General features: G+C 38.4%; 1 protein-coding gene across 5 annotated transcripts in view; it reads right to left on the reverse strand.

The window, feature by feature from the left end:
• LOC102131155 (gamma-interferon-inducible protein 16) overlaps positions 1-24,177 on the reverse strand; it is a 42,118-nt gene that overhangs the window by 13,026 nt on the left and 4,915 nt on the right. For 4 of the 5 annotated variants that reach the window (XM_065543929.1, XM_065543928.1, XM_005541319.4 and 1 more), the window contains exons 2-7: positions 23,721-24,005; positions 22,686-22,801; positions 21,968-22,135; positions 20,137-20,559; positions 18,276-18,464; positions 5,788-5,955 (exon numbers count right to left, since the gene is read on the reverse strand). In XM_065543929.1, the coding sequence (XP_065400001.1) occupies positions 5,788-5,955; positions 18,276-18,464; positions 20,137-20,559; positions 21,968-22,135; positions 22,686-22,801; positions 23,721-23,985 (1,329 nt within the window). In that variant the 5' untranslated portion in view covers positions 23,986-24,005. Of the gene's footprint in view, positions 1-817; positions 4,119-5,787; positions 5,956-18,275; positions 18,465-20,136; positions 20,560-21,967; positions 22,136-22,685; positions 22,802-23,720; positions 24,006-24,177 lie in introns of those variants that run through there. The other variant, XM_065543933.2, reaches the window with a different exon arrangement.

Consider the following 24,177-nt stretch of genomic DNA (forward strand, 5'->3'; position numbering starts at 1 on the left):
AAGAGGTGAAGATAAGCCTAGGCAATATAGTGAGGCCTCATCTCTACAAAACATTTTTAAAAGTTAGCCAGGCCTGGTAGCGTGCACCTTTAGTCCCAGCTACTTGAGAGGCTGAGGCAGGAGGATCCCTTGAGCCCAGGTGTTTGAGGTTGCAGTGAGCTTTGATTGAGTCACTGCACTCCAGCCTAGGCAACAGAGTGAGACCCATCTCCAATATATAGAGACTCATCTATAAAATATATTTCTCTGATCCTTAAATAGATTGAAAAAGGGACTATAAAACCTGCTTGTTGATTACAGCTTCGAACACCCAACCCTATAGGCCCCTTATGCACCTTATTCTGGCTTGTAGCATCTGGATTATGAAAACAAATGCAAAATTCAGCACTACATATATGAATATTTGTGGATATATGGCTGAAATTTTAATATATACGGTCCTATACTGGAAGAAATATATTTGTATAATTACCAAAGTTTTTTAGTTGACTAAAGCTGGATATGAATCCTTACTCTAACACTGTTTTTATTAGCCTGAATGGCATTTTTAACCTCTTGATATCTCATGATTGTCATATGTGAAATGAGATAAAAATTGTATCTTTATGGAGATACAATGACGAATATATGACATAATTTTGTAACGAACACAGACCAGCATCTAATAAACGCTCAATAAGCAGAAAAATATTTTCATTGTTATTTTATGTTCTGTGCAGGTTTTTTTTTTTTTTAAATGTCTGCCCTGTTTAAAGATATTTAATGCTTTATGTTGACCCAGTTATAGGGAGCTCCTGATTGAGGAAGTATAGGAGGATTACCAAAAAAGCCTCTTTATTCCCTTGTACAATGTGGCAGCTTAATATCATTGATAAAACTGTCTTGAGTAATTTTCTTTTCAAAATAAGTTGAAACAAATATTCTCATTATTTCAGCAGAATTTGCATGCCTAAAATCATAGATTTGGTTGAGTAATATTTTAATACAGTAGCTGATTGTTTGTCTCATAGTAATTAATCCCTGCTACCATAACCGATCACGATTCAGGCCATTATGTGATCTGTGCTTCAGAGGAGTCATGACTAAAGGTCATGCTTCTGTCTTCTTCACGTTTTGAATCCAAAAGCACAATGAACCCGTATCATACACAAAATCTTTGGGAGAAACCATGATGAGTAAGGACAACGTTTTCCTGCTCAGCTGGTCAATCTTAGAGTGAGTGGTGAGACAACCTGTGGGCTGGTCACCAAAGCAGAAGTAATGAATTGTGTTATTAAGCATTGGTGGCCATGGAGACATGTGCTTCTTTCTAGAATCCCTGTCCTAGAGTCTTTAGGCACAGCATAATGATTCCTATGGCTGCAGAAATTGCTATATCACATATTTAGGCAATTGGGAACTTTCTTTCAAGTCATTATGCGTCAGAAAACTGACTGTCCTGAGATGTCCAATTTTGTCCTTAAAATAGCAGAGAAGATCAGAGCAGATAATGACTTTACTAGGCACAGCCTCTATCTATCCACCTGAAGCAAGATGGCAAACAGGCATGATAGGTAGCACTATACGACATATAAAACTCTTAGAAAGTATATAGGGAAATATAAATTTTGGAATTTACCAGTCAGGACAATAACAACAACAAAACAACATGAAAAATTGAGAACTCTGTACATGGGAGACCTGTCTTCAACTGGTACACAGCGACGAGTCATTAGAAAACAGTGTGGTCACAGTGCAATTGGCACCTAGATGAGACACTAGCTTGGAAAATTGTCATCTAATTTTTCTTTTGACTTCCACTGAAGATACAGCATCTGATTATTGGGTGCAGATGAACACAGGGGTCTTAACACGGCAATGTAAAACATAGGATGATACAGAGACTTACAGCATGTAATTTTCCCTTAGCAGCCTTGCAGAAACTAGATTATGAAAACAAATCCAAACAAAAACAATGTCTAATTTTAAATATATGTAAATATATGAGACAGTTCAACATCTATATTCTGACTTTGGAAGCAATATGTGATCATCAAATGCTGAAGCTTTAGAGTTCATTGAGGCTGGATTTGAATCTTGGCTCTAACACTAAAAATCATTATTATCTTGAGTAAAGTTTTGACCTCTAAGATCCTTGGTGTTAAGAAATGTGAAATGTGACTAACAATAACATCACCTGGGTGATGTAAGGAAGAATGGATAAGAAAAAGTACATAAAGTGCACATAATTTACATTTAGCACACTCACTGCCTGTGAATTTTGGGGAATGTTTTAAAACTCTATCTTGGTTGTCTCTTATGTAAAATGAGAGCTGAGAATAGCATCAATCATGACTGTTATGAGGAAAGAATGTAATAATATACATAAAGAACACAGGTTTTAAAACCAGCACCTAGTAAGTGCTTAAAAAGTAGAAATACACTTTCTGTTACTGTTATTACCCTGTCTCTGCAGGGATTTGTATGTGTGCTCTGATTAACCGCTGTCTCATATTCTGTTTACCTTGTTGACAGAAACCTTAGATCGAATTGGTATGGGAAGCTTTTTATTAAAGGAACTTCTCTATTCATTTCTGCCACTTATTGGCAAGAACACCTTGGAGTATTATCTTCTCAGATTCATTTCAGTTAAACAGTCCCGTAACAAGAGTAGAATTAGATGAGAAAAATATAATCTTTGGTTGAATAATATTTTAAATCACTATGTAATTTTTTTCTCAGAGTAATTATCTCCCCTCCCATCCCTGCTCCTGATTCATGTCAATTTGTGCTTCTTGCTTTAGGTATACAGAGCAGAAAAAAATCAATAAGAATAGGCTGCTAGTTTTAAATCTCAATGAATATAGAACATATACCATAGAGAAAATCTGAGGAAACCCGATGATCAGTGGAACAAGACTATGCTCATCTGGGGAGTCACCAAGAAAGTAGTTAGACACTGTATTTACAAGCGATAGCTGGACACCCAAGAATAAATGGCTGCCATGAAGGCATACGATCCTCCTGGGATTCCTGTGCTCCAGGGAAGTTCACATACAGCACAATCATTTGTACAGCTGTAGCAAGGATTGTGATTCATATTTTAGCAGATGGGACTTAGAAATTCTCACATAATCCTTTCAAAGAAATATGAGTGATAAAAGCATAGTTGTTTGGAGATGCCACTTAAGTCATTGAAAAGGCACAAATAAAATGGATCTTAGGTTGCAATGACTGAGCAAGGGCTCGTTCCATAGCCACCTGTGCCCAGATGGCAAAAAGGCGCAGGTTCTGTTCTTCAAACACCTGCATAAACTATGGAGGGAAATACAGCTTTTTGAAGCTAACTAAAAATTACAACAATGAAAACAAACAAACAAAAAAAATCAAAATAGAGAATCCTTAAATATAGGAAGTTTCTCTTCCAAGATGTGTGCATGGTGGCTGCAGGTATCTGCCGCTGGGTCAGAATGCAGCTTGGGGCTTGGGTGAGAAACAACTGTAAAAAATAATGATTTAATTCCTTTTGCTTTTCCTCCAAGTTTCCTGCCCCTTCACCACAGGTACAGGCTTCTGAACCCTCAGTGCAGGTGACTACAAGGGTCATATCACTGCTGAGCAAAAGGTAATCTGGAATAAGAATTGATGTACATAGCATGAACTGACTTTTTCCCCTCTTGTATTGTATTCCTCTGGGGTAGATGCTACCTACCATCTGAGCTTATGGCATAGAAAAGGAGAAAATCACTCCCACATTCCAATTGTTTAAATGCTATTAGGAAAAGTAAAGGGAGCTAGGAAAGCTCATAAATGGAGAACCAGAGAGAACCAAAAATGGGAGGATCTCATCTAATCTGAAATGTGGGTGCCAGTGAGGACTTGCTCTAGGAAGGGATTTAGGCTAGGGCCTGTGGAGAGTTGAGTTAGAGAAGAGACTGGAGAAAGTGATCCCAGCAAAAGAAGCAATCTATATGTCAAAGCTTCTGATTTGGAAAAGACCATGGATAGTTTAAAATAAAACCTGGAATGTGGTCATGAACGAAGTGAAAGGATGAAAGGTAACTGGAATAAAGATAATGAACATATTCTTGTATTCATCTTCCTCCATTTGGCTACTTCCCCACAATCTCTCTCCAAACCTAGATCAACAAAAGACAGTAATCCTCTTGAGTCAGGAAGCACTTCATGAACGCATACCTTGTAAACATCAAAAGACACAGAGACTAGTAAGGTCTCAACGAATATACTTAATTAATACTGAGAAACTTAATCACATAAATTTTATTTGATAAAATTACTCTTTATGTTGCTTTAGATGTTTTGATCATCACTTTGCTAGAAAGATTCTTTAAAATTCACAATTGCAGATGCAGAATTCTGCTATTTTGTAGTCTGCATCAGCCAGCTAGAATCCTTCAAAGTTCTCAAATGTATTTAGAAATATGCAAGAACTTACCTTAGCATTACCAAGTAAGTGATTTTTTAAAAATACTCTTTACCGAGGGCAAGGAACTATAACTTCCTTTATTTTCACTATTTTTAAATCTTTTTTAAAATTTATTAATACTAGTTAAATTTCCATAGTTCTATCACTTCTGTCATTCAGTTACGTAATATAGAAAATGCACTCTGTTAGAAAGGCAAATGAAAGGATTCTACTTCTGGAGAGTGGTTTACTTATTAGAACACACTCTGATCACCACTGGTCACCACATTTGTTATCAGAAGGTTTACAAAGTGTGTGCTATGCAACCATTGTGCAACCAATAAATAAATTACTGACATGGCATATATAAATTCCTCATCTAAAGCCATATATAATCATTAATTTTTCAAGTTTTGGGTTTAAATAAGACTGGATACGAATAATGACTCTTAACTTTCTTGAAGGCTTGAGGAAGATTTTTAACCTTTGTGTACCTCTATTTTCTTCTCTGTGAATTGGGGCAGAATTAGCCTCCTCCTAATGGTTATGAAGAGAGAATGAGATAATGTACATCAGCAACAACACGTGAGAACCAACATCTAGTTAAGTGCTCAAAAAGTAGAAACAGAATTATTGTCATTGTTGCTCCATGTTCTAGGCTGAATTTGTAGGTTTTCTCTGGTCCACAGATACAACCTGAGTGATGCTGACCCTGTTAAGGAAAATCTCAGATCAAGGAAGTAGGGAGAACACATTATGAAGTAAGTCTCTGTTCACATCTATGAAATTAGTAATTTAATCTCATTAACAGGAAACTCTGTGAAAGCAAAGAATGGGAGGACTCATCAGTTCCAGTATCTTGTATCAGTGAGAACTTGCCAGAGGAAAAAATTTAAGTTGGCATGTAAAATTTGAGGAGATTCCCACCAGTGATGATATAGGAGAAATAGATACCCATCAAGAAAATAGCATGTGTCAAAATATGTAATGGGGGTAGGAACTTGGAACTATGAAAGTAAAATCAGAAATATTACTAATAAGCAAAGAGGAAATAGGTAAAAGGAACTGGAATGTAGGATCTGAACACATTCTTGTCTTCATCTCTGCTTGCCTGGCCATTCTCTCTTACCCTCTCTACAACAGGAGCAATACAAGATAATAATCCTCTTAAAGTTAGAAATCATTATATAAATGAATGCCTTTTAGATAGTAAAGATTATGATGTGGTGCTATCTCACTGTACGAATTCAACAAATGATTGAGTGGCATAATTTCATACCAAGATTGTAGACAGAGATTACAGCAGTAGCTCTTCCAACAGTCTAATGATCCCTGTAAATTATGATAGGGAGGAATGAGGTATGGGACTCAGGAAATTGTACCTTGATGAAGAAACTGCTGGATGGAGTTGTTGGCGGCATCTGAGGAGTCTGAAGATGGCTCTCAGGGAAGGTTTTGCCGGCCTCTGAAGGATTTGGAAGCTGACTCTGCTCCTGGGGTGGCTTCATGCTCTTAGGGTCATTGTTTTTTGGGTTTGGTTTTTTCTTTACCTGAAAGTATTCATTTTCTGTTTAATGGTTTTCAATATTAGAGGAAGCACAACATCTTTTCATTTGTGAGAATACCATCCTTTATTAGATTCTAATAGGTCTCATTACTTCCAAACATGGTCTCTCTCTAATGTATCCCTCCAGGCAATTGTCAGATTTTTTTTTTTTTTTTTTTTTTTTTGCTGAAATGTGAAATGATCAAGCATTCTTCTTCCTAAAATCTTTCAATATTTACTTACTGATATTTTTACATTGGAGACTCCATTTCTGTCTTTATGACAAAAGCCAGCTTGTTGGAGGGCTGCTTTTTACCTGTCTTGCATCATTTTCCTATACCTTTCTACATATACCAATGTTATACAGAACTCACTATGCTGTTTCACACTTTAACATTTGCATGTGATGTCTTCTCTCCCTAGAAATCTTTCCAATGCTCGTCTTTATCTTGCTTCGAGCCATAGGACCTATTGCATGTTGATTTTCCATAACGTACAAGGCAATGGAATAAGAAATGTGTATCCATTATCTCATTTAATTTTTAAACCAATCTTATGAGAAATATTTAAGCTATTTTCCCAATATCAGGAAACTAATGTGCCAGATGTGGACCAAGTCTATCCTACTGCAAAGCCCTTGCTTTTGACCACTGCATTATATTGGTTCCCCACCCTCCTAATTTCTTCAAATATTTTATTATTTACCATGGGTTTTATATCCCTTTGAAACCTATTAGGAACATCATTCTCTTAATATATCTTAATAGGTTTTTCTATTTAAATGTGAGGATATTCAAAATGGCATCTTTGAAGGAAATGGATTGCTGCTGCAGGCTCCAGGAGACAGCCAAAAAACTATGAGTGCCCAAAGTGTGAAAGTGTGAAAGGGGATCATCCACCCCTGAACATACATCCTCAGGGGGGAACCTGAAGGTCTAGATCATGAGAGAAGGATCTGACTTTACCCGGAGCTGAGGTGAATTTAGAGAGCTGAGCAAAATTCAGGGGTACAGGAAGTAGCAGGAAGAGCCCTGTGGGCTCTCTCAGTCCCCAGGGAAGTTATTTCTGACTTTGTCTCACAAAGGTCCTTCAGGAGGGCTGCCAGTGGAATTGGGGAAAGACCACAGGGAGAAGAAAACTTCCAGCTGAAGTTTTGATGGAACACAGTTTCCTGGACGGAACCCAGGGGAGGGGGTGAACTGGGAGTGCAGACACCAGCACAGAAGCCACAGCAGGCAGGGAGGTTTGAAACCTCCCTGTGTTGGTTGTCCTCCAGCCAGGAGGTGGAGCTTTTAAGAGAGCATCACCTGCAATAATACAAGGAGGATACAAGCTTGCCCTAGGGTCACTTGGATAAGATCTGAGTTTCTTAGGTGGTGGGTGGGGCCACAGAGCTCCCAAGAGATTATGTCCTTTGTCTTCTGGCTACCAGGGCAGGTAGAAAGCCCTGCTTGCTTTCTCGGCAGGGAGGTTGGTAGCAGATTCTCAGCTCTGCTCACCTGCTGTCTGGAAATAAATTCAGTGCTGTTGGTGGGGGCATGGTAGGAGTGAGATCGGCCTTTCAGGCTGTGTGGGAACTGGATGAGGCCTGTAACTGCCAGCTTTCCAGCACTTGCACGGCAACCTGCATGACACAGCAGAGGCAGCCATAATCCCCTTGGGAACATAAATCCATTGGCCTGAGAATCACACCCCATCCCCTACAGCAGGCACAGCTATCCCTGTCCAAGGGGAATCTGAACCTGCCCCCACCTGATGGTCTTTCTCTACCTGCCCTGGCCCCACCCACCACCTGAGAAACTCAAATCTTATCCAAGTGACCCTAGGGCAAGCTTGTATCCTCCCTATACTATTGCAGCTGATGCTCTCTTAACACCTCCACCTCCTGGCTGGAGGACAACCAACACAAAACTATCCCAATAAACAAAATTAAAGCCAAGGACCCTCACAGAGTCCACTTCACTGCCTTGCCACCTCCACTGGAGCAGGTACTGATATCCATGGCTGAGAGACCTGAAGACGAACCACATCACAGGACTCTTTGCAGACACTACCCAGTATCAGCCTGGAGCCTGGAGTACAGTAGATCTGCTGGGTGGCTAGATCCAGAAGAGAAATAACAATCACTGTAGTTCAGCTCTCAGGAAGCCCCATCCTTTGGGGAAGGGGGAGAGCACTACATCAAGGGAGCACCCTGTGGGACAAAAAAAATCCTAACAGCAGCCCTTGAGTCCCAGATGTTTCCTCTGACATAGTATACCCAAATGAGAAGGAAGCAGAAAAACAATTCTGGTATGACAAAACAAGGTTCTTTAGCACTCCCAAAAGATTATACTAGTTTACCAGCAATGGATCCAACCCAAGAAGAAATCTCTGAATTGCCAGAAAAGAATTCAGAAGGTTGATTATTAAACTACCCAAGCAGGCACCAGAGAAAGGTGTACCAACTTAAATAAATTTAAAAAAAATGTTACAGGACATGGATGGAAAAATCTCCAAACAAATAGATAGCGTAAAAAAAAAAAAAAAAAAAAAAAAATCACAGCTTCTGGAAATGAAGAATGCACTTGGAGAAATCCAAAGACACTGGAAAGTCTTAGCAATATAATCAAACTAGTAGAATAAAGAACTTAAGAGTTTGAAGACAAGGTTTGTGAATTAACCTAATCTGACAAAGATGAAGAAAAATGAATTAAAAATGAACAAAGCTGCTGGACACAATGGCTCACGCCTGTAATCCCAGCACTTTGGGAGAGAGGCAGGTGGATCTGAGGTCAGGAGTTCGAGACCAGCCTGGCCAACATAGTGAAACCCCCGTCTCTACTAAAAATACAAAAAATTAGCTGGGCATGGTGGCAGGCACCTGTGATCCCAGCTACTACGGAGGCTGAGGCAGGAGAATTGCTTGAACCTGGGAGGTGGAGGTTGCAGTGATTCGAGATCGCCCCATTACACTCCAGCCTGGGCAACAAGAGTGAAAGTCTGTCTCAAAAAATATATATATATATGAAAAAGCCTCCAAGAAGTTTGGGATTCTGTTAAACAACCAAACCTAAGAATAACTGGTGTTCCCGAGGAAGAAGAGAAATCTAAAAGTTTGGAAAACATATTTGAGGGATTAATTGAGGAAAACTTCCCTGACTTTCCTGGAGATCTAGACATCCAAATACAAGAAGCTCAAAGAACACCCAGGGAATACATTGCAAAAGGATCATCACCTAGGCACATAATCACCAGGCATTCTAAAGTCAAGATGAGGAAAAGAATCTTAAGAGCTGTGAAGCAAAGTATCAGGTAATTTATAAAGGAACCTATCAGATTAAAAGCAGATTTCTCAACAGAAACCCTACAAACTAGGAAGGTTTGGAGTACTATCTTTAGCCTTCTAAATTATCAGCCAAGAATGTGTATCTAGTGAAACTAAGCTTCATAAATGAAGGAAAGATCAAGTCTTTTTCAGACAAACAAATGCTGAATAGCCACTACCAAGACAGCACTACAAGAACTGCTGAAAAGAGCTCTAAATCTTGAAATGAATCCTCAAAATACACCAAAATAGAACATAAAACATCTAAAGCATAAATGTTGTAGGACTTATAAAACAACCACACAGTATTAAAAAAGTAAGATACTCAGGCAGCAAATGGCATGATGAATAGAATAGTACCTCACATCTCAATACTAACACTGAATGTAAATGGTCAAAATGCTCCACTTAAAACATACAGAATGGCAAAATGAGTAAGAATTCATCCACTAAGTATCTACTGTCTTCAAGAGACTCACCTAACACATAAGGCCTCACATAAACATAAAGTAAAGGGGTAGGAAAAGATACTCTATGCAAAAGGACACCAAAAGGGAGCAGGAGTAGCTATTCTTACATCAGACAAAACAAACTTTAAAGCAATAGCAGTTAAGAAAGACAAAGAGGGACATTATATAATGCTAAAAGAACTAGTCCCACAGGAAAATATCACAATCCTAACACTGGAGCTCCCAAATTTATAAAACAATTACTACTAAACCTAAGAAATAAGATAGATGGCAACACAATAATACTGGTTGACTTCAATACTCCACTGAAAGTACTAGACAAGTCATCAAGACAGAAAGTCAACAAACAAAAATTTTTGGACTTAAGCTATACCCTACAACAAATGGATTTAACAGATGTTTACAGAACATTCTACCCAACAACTGCAGAATATACATTCTTTTCATCAGCACATGGAATATTCTCCACGATAGGCCATATAATAGTCCACAAAACAAGTCTCAAAAATTAAAAAAAATCAAGTACTCTCTCAGACTACAGTGGAATAAAATTGGAACTCAACTCTAAAAGGAACCTTAAAACCATGCAAATACATGGAAATTAAATAACCTGCTCCCGTATGATCATTGAGTCAATAATGAATCAAAATGGAAACTAAAAAATTCTTTGAAATGAGCGGTAATAGAGACACAACCTATAAAACCTCTGAGATGCAACAAAGGTGATGCTAAGAAGAAAGTTCATAGCATTAAATGCCTACATCAAAAGGCCTGAAAGAGTACAAATAGATAATCTAGAGTCATACCTCAAGGAACCAGAGAAACAAGAACAAACCAAACCAGAATGCAGCAGAAGAAAAGAAATAACAAAGATCAAAGCAGAACTAAATGAAATTCTGACAGACAAACAAAGAACAACACAAAAGATAAATGAAACATAAAGCTGGTTCTTTGAAAAAGTAAATAAAATTGATAGGCCGTTAGTGAAATTAACCAAGAAAAGAAGAGAGATGATCAAAATAAGTTCAATTTAAAACAAAATGAGAAATATTACAACTGATATCACACAAATACAAAAGATCATTCAAGGGTACTATGAACATCTTTATGTGCATAAAGTAGAAAACCTAGAGGAGATGGATAAATTTCTGAAAATATACAACCCTCCTAGGTTAAACCAGGAAGATATAGAAACTCTGAATGAAGCAATAATAAGCAGTGAGATTGAAATGGTAATAAAAAATAATTTCCAATAAATAAAAGCTCAGGACCAGATGGATTGACAGCTAAATTCTATCAGACATTCAAAGAAGAATTGGTACCAATCCTATTGACATTATTTCACAAGATAGAGAAAGAGAGAATCCTCCCTAAATCATTCTATGAAGCCAGTATCACCCTAATACCAAAACCAGGAAGGGACATAATGACAACAACAAAAAAACTACATACCAATATCCTTGATGAACATAGATGCAAAAATCTTTAACAAAATACTAGCTAAGAGAATCCAACAGCATGTCAAGATAGTCCACCATGATTGAGTCAGTTTCATACCAGGAACGCTGGGATGGTTTAACATACACAAGTGAATAAATGTGATACACCACAAAAATAGAATTAAAAACAAAAATCACCTGATCATCTAAGTAGACACACATAAAAAAAGCATTTGACAAAATCCAGCATCACTTTATGATTAAAACCCTCAGCAATATTGGCATAGAAGTGATACACCTTAAGGTAATAAAAGCCATCTATGACAAACCCACAGCCAACATTATACTGAACAGGGAAAAATGAAAGCATTCCCCCTAAGCACTGGAACAAGACAAGGATGACTACTCTCACCACTTCTATTCAACATAGTACTGGAAGTCCTATCCAGAGCATCAGACAAAAGAAACAAATAAAGGAAATCCAAATCGGTACAGAGGAAGTCAAACCGTCACTGTTTGCTGCTGATATGATTATATACCTGGGGAACCCTAAAGACTCATTCAAAAAGCTCCTAGAACTGGTTAACGAATTCAGCAAAGTTTCAAGCAAAGTTTCAGGATGCAAAATTAAAGTATGAAAATCAGTAGCTCTGCTATACACCACCAGCAACCGAGCTAAGAATGAAATCAAGAACTCAACCACTTTCACAATAGCTGCAAATAATAAAATAAAATAAAATAACAAAACAAAACACTTAGGAATATACCTAACCAAGGAAGTGAAAGACCTCTCAAGGAAAACTACAAACACTGCTGAAAGAAATCATAGACAACACAAACAAATGGAACACATCCTATGCTCGGGGATGGGTAGAATCAATATTGTGAAAATGACCATACTGGCCGGGCATAGTGGCTCACGCCTATAATTCCAGCACTTTGGGAGACTGAGCCAGGCGGATCATCTGAGGTCAGGAGTTTGAGACCAGCCTGGCCAACATGGTGAAACCCCGTCTCTACTAAAGATACAAAAATTAGCTGGGCGTGGTGGCAAGCGCCTGTAATCCCAGCTACTCAAGAGGCTGAGGCAGGAGAATCACTTGAACCCAAATGACGGAGGTTGCAGTGAGCCGAGATCGCGCCATTGCACTCCAGCCTGGGGGACAAGAGCGAGACTTCGTCAAAAACAAAACAAAACAAAACAAAAAAACAAAAGAAGAAAACAGGATACATTTTCCTGATGTTTTTAAAATAGATTTATTGAGGCATAACTGGCATATAACACAGTGCATACATTGGAAGTATAAAATCTGATAAATTTTGGCATATACATACACCTGATGAAGTGCAATCTACAAATACAGTGCAATTTCCATCCAAATACCACCATCATTCTTCACAGAACTAGAAAAAAAAAATCCTAAAATTCATATGGAACCAAAAAACAGCCCACATAGCCAAAGCAAAACTAAGGAAAAAGAACAAAAGGAAGAAATCAGGAAGAATCCTATTATCTGACTTCAAACTATACTATAAGGCCATAGTCACCAAAACAGCATGGTTCTGGGTATAAAAATAGGCATATAGACCAATGGAACAGAATAGAGAACCCAGAAATAAACCCAAATATTTATAGCCAACTGATCTTTGACAAGGAAAACAAAAACATAAAGTGGGGAAAGGACATCCTATTCAACAAATGGTGCTGGGATAATTGGCAAGCTACAGGTAGAAGAATGAAACTGAATCCTCATCTCTCACCTTATACAAAAATCAACTCAAGATGGATCAAGAACTTAAATCTAAGACCAGCAACCATAAAGATTCTAGAAGAAAACATCGGAAAAACCCTTCTAGACATTGGCTTAGGCAAAGACTTCACGACTAAGAACCCAAAAGCAAATGCAACAAAAACAAAGATGAATAGATGGGACTTAATTTAGCTAAAAAGCTTCTGTGCAGCAAGAGAAACAATCAGTAAACAGACAACCCACAGAGTGGGAGAAAATATTCACAAACTATGTATCTGACAAAGGATTAGTATCCAGAATCTATGAAGAACTCAAACAAATCAGTAAGAAAAAAACAAATATAAAAAATTAAAATGAGTCTATAAAAGTTTTACTTTATAGTCAGACATTAAAATTGAATAAATGATGTCTACAAGATTTTATTAAAATTAAATTTAACATTAATAGCACATTACTATAAAGGTAAAATTTAACTTATTTAGTATAAAAGTACACAAAAAATAGTCAAATATAAAATGGTGTTTATTTTTTTTAAGTCCCAAGGATGGCCGGGTAAGTCACAACGCCCCTCATCCCCAAGGCCATAGCACGCAGGGGCGGTGAAGGCCACAAGAAGGCCAAGGCCTCAAGAGGGGGCAGGGCCGCAGCAATCTTTGGGCAGCCCTGAGCAAGAATGGAGCGGAAGGCGTCACCATGGGGCTTCAAGCCCCGGGATATGCAACAAAAATTATATACTTATTTTCCACTTTCTTTTCCCTCAGAACTAAAAGGCTTTTAGCACAGGTACTACCCCTAGAATTTCCAGTACACCAGCACCAGCCTGAAAACCATGTTCTTATTAAAAGACCAAAACAAAACAAAACAAAACAAAAAAAACGAGCCATCCTGGGAAAGACCCTATCTTATGTTGTTAACCACTGAGACTGCCGTCTGCACAGCTGAGGAAGAATGGACCCATCATATTCGAATCAAGAAAACATCTTCTTCGTTAGAATTATGGGTTACCGTACTAAGATTAAGCCCTACTAAGTTAAAGTTAAAGAAAGTTTCATTTAAATATATCTTTTATATTGTTTTTTCTTTTTAAAATTTGTTGTTAGCTCCTTTGTTATAAATGTAACTAAGTCTAACTCACCTTAGACCATTGCCTTTAATGCTTGTTTTGTCATACTTTGTGGAAATAAAAAAGATTTCCAGCTAGCCTTTTCACACAAATATTTATGTCCCGGTCCTCTAATTGACAGTTGTCAATTACTCAATCACTCAACGTTGTGATCACCTGCAGCCAAGACACCGATTTTCTGCTCCTACAGCCTGGCAACCTTGTAATAAATGGGACTACATCCTTTAAACTACTCAAGAGCAAAGTTATACTTCCACAAAAAAGGTTTGTGCAGATCTAAAACCCTTCATCTACTTCACTAAAAGGGCTACCCCTTCTAACTGGCAGCCTTATCAATGTAACCCTGTCCTCTTTATCACCACCTCCACCTTAACTAACTCTAGACCTGCCGTTAGTCGCTTCTATGGTACGGGGATTAACATAAATGAAAAAGACCCCCTAGGTATTTTTAAAATAAGCATGATTCCCCCATCTTCCCCTTCTTCAGTAGGCTCTGTTCTAGATCCCACAACGGTTGCTCCTATATCTAATAATAAAACTAGGGTGTCTGTTGTAAAAATAAGAGATCTAAGACAGACTTTAGTCATCAAGACAATATATCAAGATGCAAATGCCTGGCTGGAATGAATTAAATATTCTGTTTGTACTTTAAACAAAAATGATTATTACGCCTGTATGCATGGAAGGCCAGAGGTTCAGATTATCCCCTTTCTACTCGGATGGTCTCCTCTTTGACCAGAAATGGACTGTATGGTGGCTGTCTTGCAAAATCCCATGGCTTAGGCTAATCCATCATGCCGAGCTCTCTATCTGCTATTTCCTGAAATTCAACACCCCGGGGGTCCGTCCCCGAGGGCAGTCTGGCTTCCACCTCTGAATGCCAGGTTTATTAGTTGCCTCTCATGGCAAGAAGAAAATCTGGTGTTCCTTAGAAGCATAAAAGGATGCAAGGAGCTCAAGCCTTTCCAAGAGCTTGTCCATCAGTCCACACTTAGCCATCCCCAAGCAAATGTATGGTGGTATTATAGAGGACCTTTCTCTAGACACTCTGCCAAATAATTGGAGCAGTACTTATGCTCTAATCAATTGGCTATCCCCTTCACCCTGGTATTTCACCAGTCTAAAATAAAAAAAGTAAAAACAAGACACGGCAGGCCAAAGGAAACTCCTCATGAGTCCTTTAATCCTTAGGTTTACATAATGCTATTAAGGTCCTATGAGAAGTGCCAAATAAGTGTAAAGCACAAAATCAAATAGCTGCAGAATTTAAATCCACGTTGTTCTGGTAAGTAACTATACATTTTTTTAAAAAGTAGACTAAATAAACTGTATCTATTACGATCAGCAACGATTCATAAATTACACTGAGGACGCCATCAAAGAGAAAGCTAAGCAATTAGGACCTACCAGCCAGATGGCCTAGAAAAATAAAATAGCTTTAAATATAATATTAGCAAAATAAGAAGATATTTGGGTCATAATTAAAACTCAATGTTATACCTTTGTTCCTAAAAATACTGCCCCGATAAAACTATAACAAAAGTGTTACAAGGATTAACAGCCCTATCCAATAAACTTGCCAACAATTCTAAAATAAATAACCCTTTTTCTAAAATAATAAAACATTGGTTCAGTGGATAAAAAATTTTTTAACTTCAATTCTCACCTTGTTCGCTCTTGTTATTGGCGTACTTATTCTTGTAGGGTGTTATATTATTCACTGCCTTCGAAACTTTACACAAAAACTTATCTCTGCTACTCTTACAGAGGCAGCTCCTAACTCTCCTCTACCCTATTCTGAAAAATGACTTCTTTTAAAAGGACAAACAAAACAATTAAGTCAAAACATATTAAACAAGTTTAAAGAAGAATTATGAAATAAAAAGAGGGGAAATTATAAAAAAGTAGAGGTTCCTCCTCAAAAACTTTCCTCCTCATCTAATTAGAAATAAATAGTAACTTCTCTTAAAGGCAAAATGTATTCAAAGACCTGTGCTAACATTTTTAAATATCTACTAGCTGTAATAAAAAAAAAATCAATGTACTTTATGTTCTTAGCTCCCACAATTTAGCCTAAATATTTGACCTAACATGCTTATACTGATCCAAACAAGCATTAGGTCATAGCCTGTTCCTCTTCCTTATTTAAAGGCGTTTTTACCTTTCTCAACATTCCACAAGTTACTTCCACCTTCCTTTGCTCTCCTCTGCCTTTGCCTCTTTTAAAAAGTTCTAAGTTGCTAGCCAGCTGGGACAAATACAGAATGTGAGGTCCCGTTCCAGCCAATGGAAACTGAACGCTGCAGTAGGGTGGATGCCTCAGGTTATAAATGACCTTGTCTCCTTTGTTTGGTATACTCTTGTGGCAAAACTGCTGGCTAGTGTACCCTTTCTACAAAAACTATAAAAATGGCCTTGTTGAAAAAATTAAATTTATATTCAAATACTATTTCTTTATGGCACCGGGGAACAAGCATTTCAAATACAAACAATCCCATCAAAAAGTGGACTAAGGACGTGAATATTCAATTCTCAAAAGAATATATGTAAATAGCCAACAAGGTAAAGAAAAACGCTCAATATCACTAATGATCAGGGAAATGCAAATCAAAACCACAAAATGATGCCACATTACTCCTGCAAGAATGACCATAATCAAAAAAATTGTTAAAATAGACGCTGGCATGGATGTGGTGAAAAGGGAACACTTCTACACTGCTGGCGGTTATGTAAACTAGTAGAACCACTGTAGTAAACAGCGTACAGATTCCTTAAAGAACTGAAAAGCTGGCCGGGCGCGGTGGCTCAAGCCTGTAATCCCAGCACTTTGGGAGGCCGAGACGGGCGGATCACGAGGTCGGGACCATCCTGGCTAACACGGTGAAACTCCCCGTCTCTACTAAAAAATACAAAAAACTAGCCGGGCGGGGTGGCGGGTGCCTGTAGTAGTCCCAGTTACTCCGGAGGCTGAGGCAGGAGAATGGCGTAAACCCGGGAGGCGGAGCTTGCAGTGAGCCAAGATCGCGCCACTGCACTCCAGCCTGGGCGACAGAGCGAGACTCCATCTCAAAAACAAAAAAACAAAACGAAACAAAAAAACCTGAAAAGCAGATCTACCATTTGATCCAGCAATCCCACTACTGGGTATCTACTCAGAGGAAAAGAAGTCATTATACAAAAAAAGATCATTGCATATGCATATTTACAGCAGCACAATTCACAATTGCAAAAATATGGAACCAGTCCAAATGCCCATCAAAACAAATGGATAAAGAAATGGGGTATGTATACACCGTGGAATACTATTACTCATCCACAAAAAGGAACAAACTAATGGCATTCACAGCAACCTGGATGGAATTGGAGACCATTATTCTAAGTGAAGTAAGTCAGGAATGGAAAACCACACATTGTATGTTCTCACTCATAAGTGGGAGGTAAGCTATGAGAACACAAAGGCATAAGAATGATACAGTGGATTTTGGGGAATCAAGGGAAAGAGTGGGAGGGGGGTGAGGGATAAAACACTACACATTGGGTACAGTGTACACTGCTTGGACGATGGGTGTATCAAAATGTCACAAATCACCACTAAAGAACTTATTCCTATAACGAAGCACCACCTGTTTCTCAAAAACCTACTGAAATAAATAATTAAAAACATTCAAAATGGCAACAGTGTAAAATCATGTACTGTAAGGAAACTTAACAGGTTAATATTTGAATTCAAATTAACAAATTAGAGAGCCTCCTTTGTATACAACTTTGTCAGTGGGACATAATTTTGATCACTGGAAATAATTTTAATTTTCAGACTAGGTATTTTTATGGATCACTAAATACACACATATGTGTATTTTAATGTTACAAATAGAAAGTATCACACACACACACACACACATACACACACACGACATTTTCGAATTTACAAATGGAGAACATGTAATTTTAAATCCCAACCCTACAATCACTTAAAAGTTTATATAAAATTCAGAGTTTAATTTCTTCAATAAAGTTCAGCTTTTCTTTCTTTTTAAAAATGTATCCTTCCTATCATATCATTCCATCCAGAAAAAAAATAATTAAAAAAAGTAAATGTGAGTACAAGGAGAACATCTGTTTTCTCATGCCTCCTGCTGAACTCTGTAAAAAAACCTACAAATTTGTTTTTACCAAAACTTAAAGCAAATCATTTCCACTTTGGAAAACTAATATTTGCCTATTTAATTCTTACCTGGATAAAACTATGCATTTCTGAAATCAGTTTTGACATCTGGTTCTTTTTTCTAAGTCGAAAGCAGTAAAGTTGGAGCTTATCTCCTTCTTCACAGGGGATATTGTGACATTGTCCTGTCCCCACTACATCCATTTTTCCTCTGTCATCCTGAATTTCATAGATTGTGGTCTTCTGATTTACTGTTTTCTGTAACAAAATTAATATTCTGTTCCTGAGAATGTAATTAATAACAACCACATATGGGCTAAAGTCCCTTGTAAGAGAGTTAAACAAGACGCAGGACAGCAACTCCTAGTACAGATATGCATATATCTTAGGCCAGATCTTTGCAGAGAGCCCTCCCTCAATATCCTTTTTGTTTAAGTCTTTCCTATCTGAGGTATTTCTATGAGAGTTCTAGAACAATGAGTTTTCTTCCAAATTTCTACTGCTTTCACCTCCAGGGCAGCTATGCTTCCCATGGCACCTTGATACCGAGGAAGCTGAAATCTCTGATAGCCTTTTTAGGTCCCTGGCCCTATGCAAAAAGAATGGATATCTGCTACAACTATTTATTCAGTGAATGACGAGGAATCTGTAAGAAAAAGCAACCTTTTAGTGACTCTCTAATTACTTTTTCTACCTTCTGCATTTACTGAGTCTCTTTCAATATTTGTACCCCCTCCTGAAACCAAGTCCTTGAGCTCAAACATTCCAGCTTTTCGCTATTACTCATCATTCTAGAATTGGGTTTATAAGAATCATCTTTTTAAGAGTGTGTACATAGGCCGGGCGCAGTGGCTCATGCCTGTAATCCTAGCACTTTGGGAGGCCGAGGCAGGCAGATCACAGGGTCAGGAGACCGAGACCATCCTGGCTAACATGGTGAAACCTCGTCTCTACTAAAAATACAAAAAATTAGCCAGGTGTAGTGGCAGACACCTATAGTCCCAGCTACCCAGGAGGCTGAGGCAGAAGAATAGCTTGAATCCAGGAGGCGAAGGTGCAGTGAGCCGAGATCGCGCCACTGCACTACAACCTGGGCGACAGAGCGAGACTCCGTCTCAAAAAATGAACAAAAAGAGTATGTACAGAAAGTAATGCAGGTTACATGGCTTGTTCTAGGAAACAAATATAATGGATAGTGAATATTGATCAGACAAGAAATTGCTTGAATCAATAGCAGAGGATAGATGCTTTTTTTGGGGGGTTGAATGTCTCATGCTAACTAGTTTCATGAATTTGGACTGGAACATATCAGGAAAAGCACTCTGTGCTCTATTTTTTTGGTTACTTATATATAAATGACAAATATAGATTACCTGATTTTCCAAGTATCATCTAAATTCATATTTCCCAATTGTTCCATTTCATTTGGTCAGAACATTGTCCTACCTACTTTCTGCATTTGTTTTCTAGCCATGAGTAGTCAATTGATTTCTTATTCTGACTGTCACAACCAGAACTCAAGCCTCAGAGGACAATACTTCATTCAAAATAAAAACAATGTGATTTTTACAATAGTAGAATAACAACCAAAGGGATAAACTTAGTGTTACATGTGTATGGATGTAGACCTCACACTGTCCTTGATCACTTAGCATAGATAATAACAACTGATAAAGTCTTAAGGTTTCTCAGTGAACATTACCGTAAAGACCTAAGTTTAATGTTCTGGGATGGAGAACATGGGAAAGAAACATTAACAGGTCCCCTAATCCCAGTCTTATCTTCAGAGAAGTTTTTATCCACCTGCCATTAGTCTTCAGAGTCCTGGATTCCAATATCCAGTTTATAGGCAAAGCTTCATCTCACACATCAAGGCTTTTAATTTTAGGTGTTGGTGGAAAAATGAAACAAAAAAATTTTGAGGACTTACCTTATGTAGCATAAATATCCCATATATAATATTTCCTGAAGCTTGTTTGTGAAGAATATCAGTCTTCAGAGTTTCCTTTGCTCTGTTGATGATTTTATTTGGAACCTCAAACATTTGGTTAGGACCAGCTTCAGATACAGAAGATTCTTCGTTGACCTCTAGGAGACTATCATATTCCAAATAATCTGATATGACGATGATTTTCTTTCCATTGAATTTCTCCTTCAAGTTGGTGTTTAAAACCTTCACATGGAAGAACTGTGTCTGTGTAGCCACTGTAGCATGAAACATTGTTTTTTTCTCCATTTCTGGGGTCTCGTATTCAAATGGCTTCGTTGTACTCAGTACCTTCACTATCACTGGGCCCTTTTGGAGAATATTTTTTCTGGGAGTTACCGGACATTTGGCCACTGTTTTCGGGTTCTGTGTATGATAGCACAGGAGAACAAAGAAAAATGTCTGATTGAGAAATACAGAACTGCTATTCAGTGACCTCAGTATAACATAGGGCCCCAAAACTTGCACGGATGTTTAGAGCTGGAGTCAGGATAGACAGGGATTGTTAGCCAGGGCAGAAGATACCTTAAACTGGTATAATAGCAAGAGGAAGTAATAGAGGAGACCATATAGTGAAAAGATGACCTTTCTCTAAACAGAATCATCCTTAAGAAATAAAGCATAAGAGCAACATAAGACCAGTGGATACTGAAAGCCAGTGTCATGAAGTAACTTAAAATAAATTTTAGGGCCAGGCGCGGTGGCTCATACCTATAATCCCAGCACTTTGGAAGGCCGAGGCGGGTGGATCACCTGAGTTCAGGAGTTCGAGACCAGCCTGGCCAAAATGGTGAAACCGTGGCTCTACTAAAAGTACAAAAATTAGCCAGGTGTGGCAGGCGCTTGTAATCCCAGCAACCCGGGAGGTGGAGGCTGCAGGGAGCCGAGATCGTGCCACAGCACTTCAGCCTGGGTGACAGAGCGAGACTCTGTCTCAACAACAACAACAACAGTAAATAGATAAATAATACATTTTAGAATGAAGTAATTTCTTATACTATTTCTCTTACCAGCTTAAAGTGCCAGAGCCTAAAAATAGACAAAGTTAAATGACACTTAAAATGAAAAATGATGCCCACCACAAACTACAGACGTGAAGAGTGTTCAGTTATCAACAGTGCAGACAGGGCAATTTTAAGAGCACATCTCGTAGTGTTTCTACCCAAGATTCAGCTGGCTTACAGCGGGTGAGAACACATGTGCGATCAACCCCTCAGAATGCCGTCATCTCAGTAGGCTCAGACTGGAGACGCTCTGCGGAGTGTCATTCCCACTACCATCGCCTTTCTCAGTGTCAGGGCTCTAGCAGGTAGCATGCTAACAGAAACCTGGGGCTCAGAGTGGGTTTTCTTTAACGTATTTTCTCTTTAACATCTCAGTCTCCTTGAATTGCAATAGAACACTTTTAATGCAGGGGGGTTGTTTATAAGAAAAAGTGCTGAAGGTATGGATAACCTCATTCACAAACTAACAGGTGCTGGAGAGGTCTGACATGGAATACAGTAGACAGCGAGCCCACAGCTGACAGTTCTGTACTCCACAGCTCTCTCTCCCTTCCCCAAACAACACAGAACAGAAAACTCCCCGCAGTCAGAGATAATGTCAAGTTCATCAAGTATCCCTGTGGAAGCAAAAGATCAAAATGTAGTGTTTTCTCAATACGTACATTTGATTAACTAGCAAATTATCAACGCAATTTTTAAGTAACAGATGAAATCAGTCCTTTACTTTGGGTTGAAAAAAACAAAGCGAAACGGGACCAGGAAGAGTGTACCTCAGCTGAGGAAGTGTTGGGTGGAGCTGATGATGAGGTCTTGGGAGGTGGGGAATGGCCCACGGCTGCGGACAAGCCGGCTCCTGCAGGACAAGGAGGCTGAGTCTGCTCCTCGGACATCTTACTCCCTTTCGTTCCAGCCTTCTCTTTGGTTGGTTTTTTTCTTTTCTGCAAGTGGTTTGATTTTTCTGTTATTCGTTTTCAGTGCCAATTGAAGTAGAGCACATTTTCGTTATTGGATAGTAGTTTTATTATTCCTAAGAAGATGTTTCTTAGAAACTTGAGAGCTTGCTGCCCATCTCTGGTCAGTTGTAAGAGGTGGGCATAGATGGTTTCATTAAACGAAGAAAGCGGAGAATGTTATACACATTATTTCTCTAATTATTTCTGTTATGGGATGTGTTGACTTGGGATTAGAAAAAGTAGGTTTTTATACACATGGACGAAGTATTTACTTACCTGACTGTCATGTTGACACTCCACTCTACTAGAATGAAGGTATCACATTTATGTTATATATATTTACATTATGTTTACTCATGTGTTTGGCTCATTGCTTTGATTATCAAAAAGATGTTAAGTTATCATACAATATGGTAAATCTGAAACTTGATGGGAAGCATGAAGAAATAACTGCCTACTGGAGAAGTTGAGTGGAAGAGCCGTAGCAGAGCTTCCTCTGTGGGACTTGAAGCCTGCTCCTCTCCCTAAAGCTTACCTGAGCTCCAGGAGTTGCCTCTGCTCCTTCAGTGTTGACAGTGCCACTTGTGGAGGGTGCAGGTGAAGCAGGATCGACTTCATTCTTCCTCTTTCTTGATGGGGCTAGTTGTTTTACTGGAATAGATTCAATTTTATTCACAACCAATGCAGAAAAAAAGAAGACATATAAACGATCTCCGACAGCTGAAGCAGTTTCAATACAATTTGCTCTCAGTTCCTGCTTGAGGGTTCGGCTGTGCTTCAGTCTACCTCTACTGCATTAGCCCAGCCTGGCCTCAAGGAGGCCAGCAGTCACAAGACAGGTGCAGGCACTGACTCATGCTCCTCAGCACTTTCCTCACTCCTCCCCTGTGCACTGAGCACATGCTTCCTGTTCTCTGAACTCCATGTGCTTCAGTCAACCCTTTCACAGTGTGGTTCTCCTATCATTTCCTTTTAAAAACAAATGTTTTCATGACACAGACTGATAGGTCACATTCCCTAGGTAAGCTATTTAAATTATAGAAATCAGCCAAAGGTTTTCATGAGGTAGGATATACTGATTTTGAACTTAGACTTTTTTAAATCCTTCTTTTTTAACTTGATACAACAAGAGGGGAGATCAGACTTCTGAGAGTCAGGCTCACATTTAAGTACTGCATTTTTTTAAATTATAAAGGGTTAAATAGTCTCAATAGAACAGATACATTAATTGACTAAATGTACATATTTTGAATTTAAACAACAATTTTTATGATTTTATTATTATATGAGCTTTCTAATATACTGGAAGTCTCAGTCCCCCTTCAACTCCCTCTCACTTTTGTTCTTTCACTGATCCCAAATAGACACTCTGAAATCCATCAATCCACAACAGTAATGGAATGCCCTAAGTTGTCAACTTGTTGGCCTCTGAAGTACCCACATTGTCTCAGCAGTTGAGTCACAAATTGGGGAAAACACATCTCAAGTATGGCCGAGGTGGGGGTCTAATCAAGGTTAGGGAGGGTTTGGGGATGGTTGCAGGGAGTGGGTGTTCCCTCTTCCCAATTACCTTTTAACTTTTCTTTTCTAAGAGTTTCAGCCAGGTCTTCAAGTGTTGGTATATCTTTGAAAATTTGTATTAGTTTGCCCAAACCAGCATCACCTCGAAACTTTTCTTCCATCAAGTCGGCAATCTGAATTTTGTCATACTCTTCTCTCATTTTTACATTAAGTTTTAAATCCTTGCTCAGTAAAGACTTAACCATTCTAAAATGATAATCATTGATGACCTCTAATCCTTTCAGTAGAACAATGTTCTTGTATTTTTTTTCCATCTTTACAGATATAAGTGAGCCTACAAGAGAAAATGGTATACAGTGTTACACGTGTATAAGACAATTTAAAAGATGATGTATGACTATGTGAGTCAGTGGCCCATATGAAAGAGTTCTTCATGAATATGTGTGATAAAGAGGGACTTAATGACCAAATGTGTTACTGTAGAAATTGAGTGAAGAACTGTTTCT

Source organism: Macaca fascicularis, chromosome 1 (assembly GCF_037993035.2).
Source record: "Macaca fascicularis isolate 582-1 chromosome 1, T2T-MFA8v1.1".
Classification (NCBI taxonomy): Eukaryota; Metazoa; Chordata; class Mammalia; order Primates; family Cercopithecidae; genus Macaca; species Macaca fascicularis.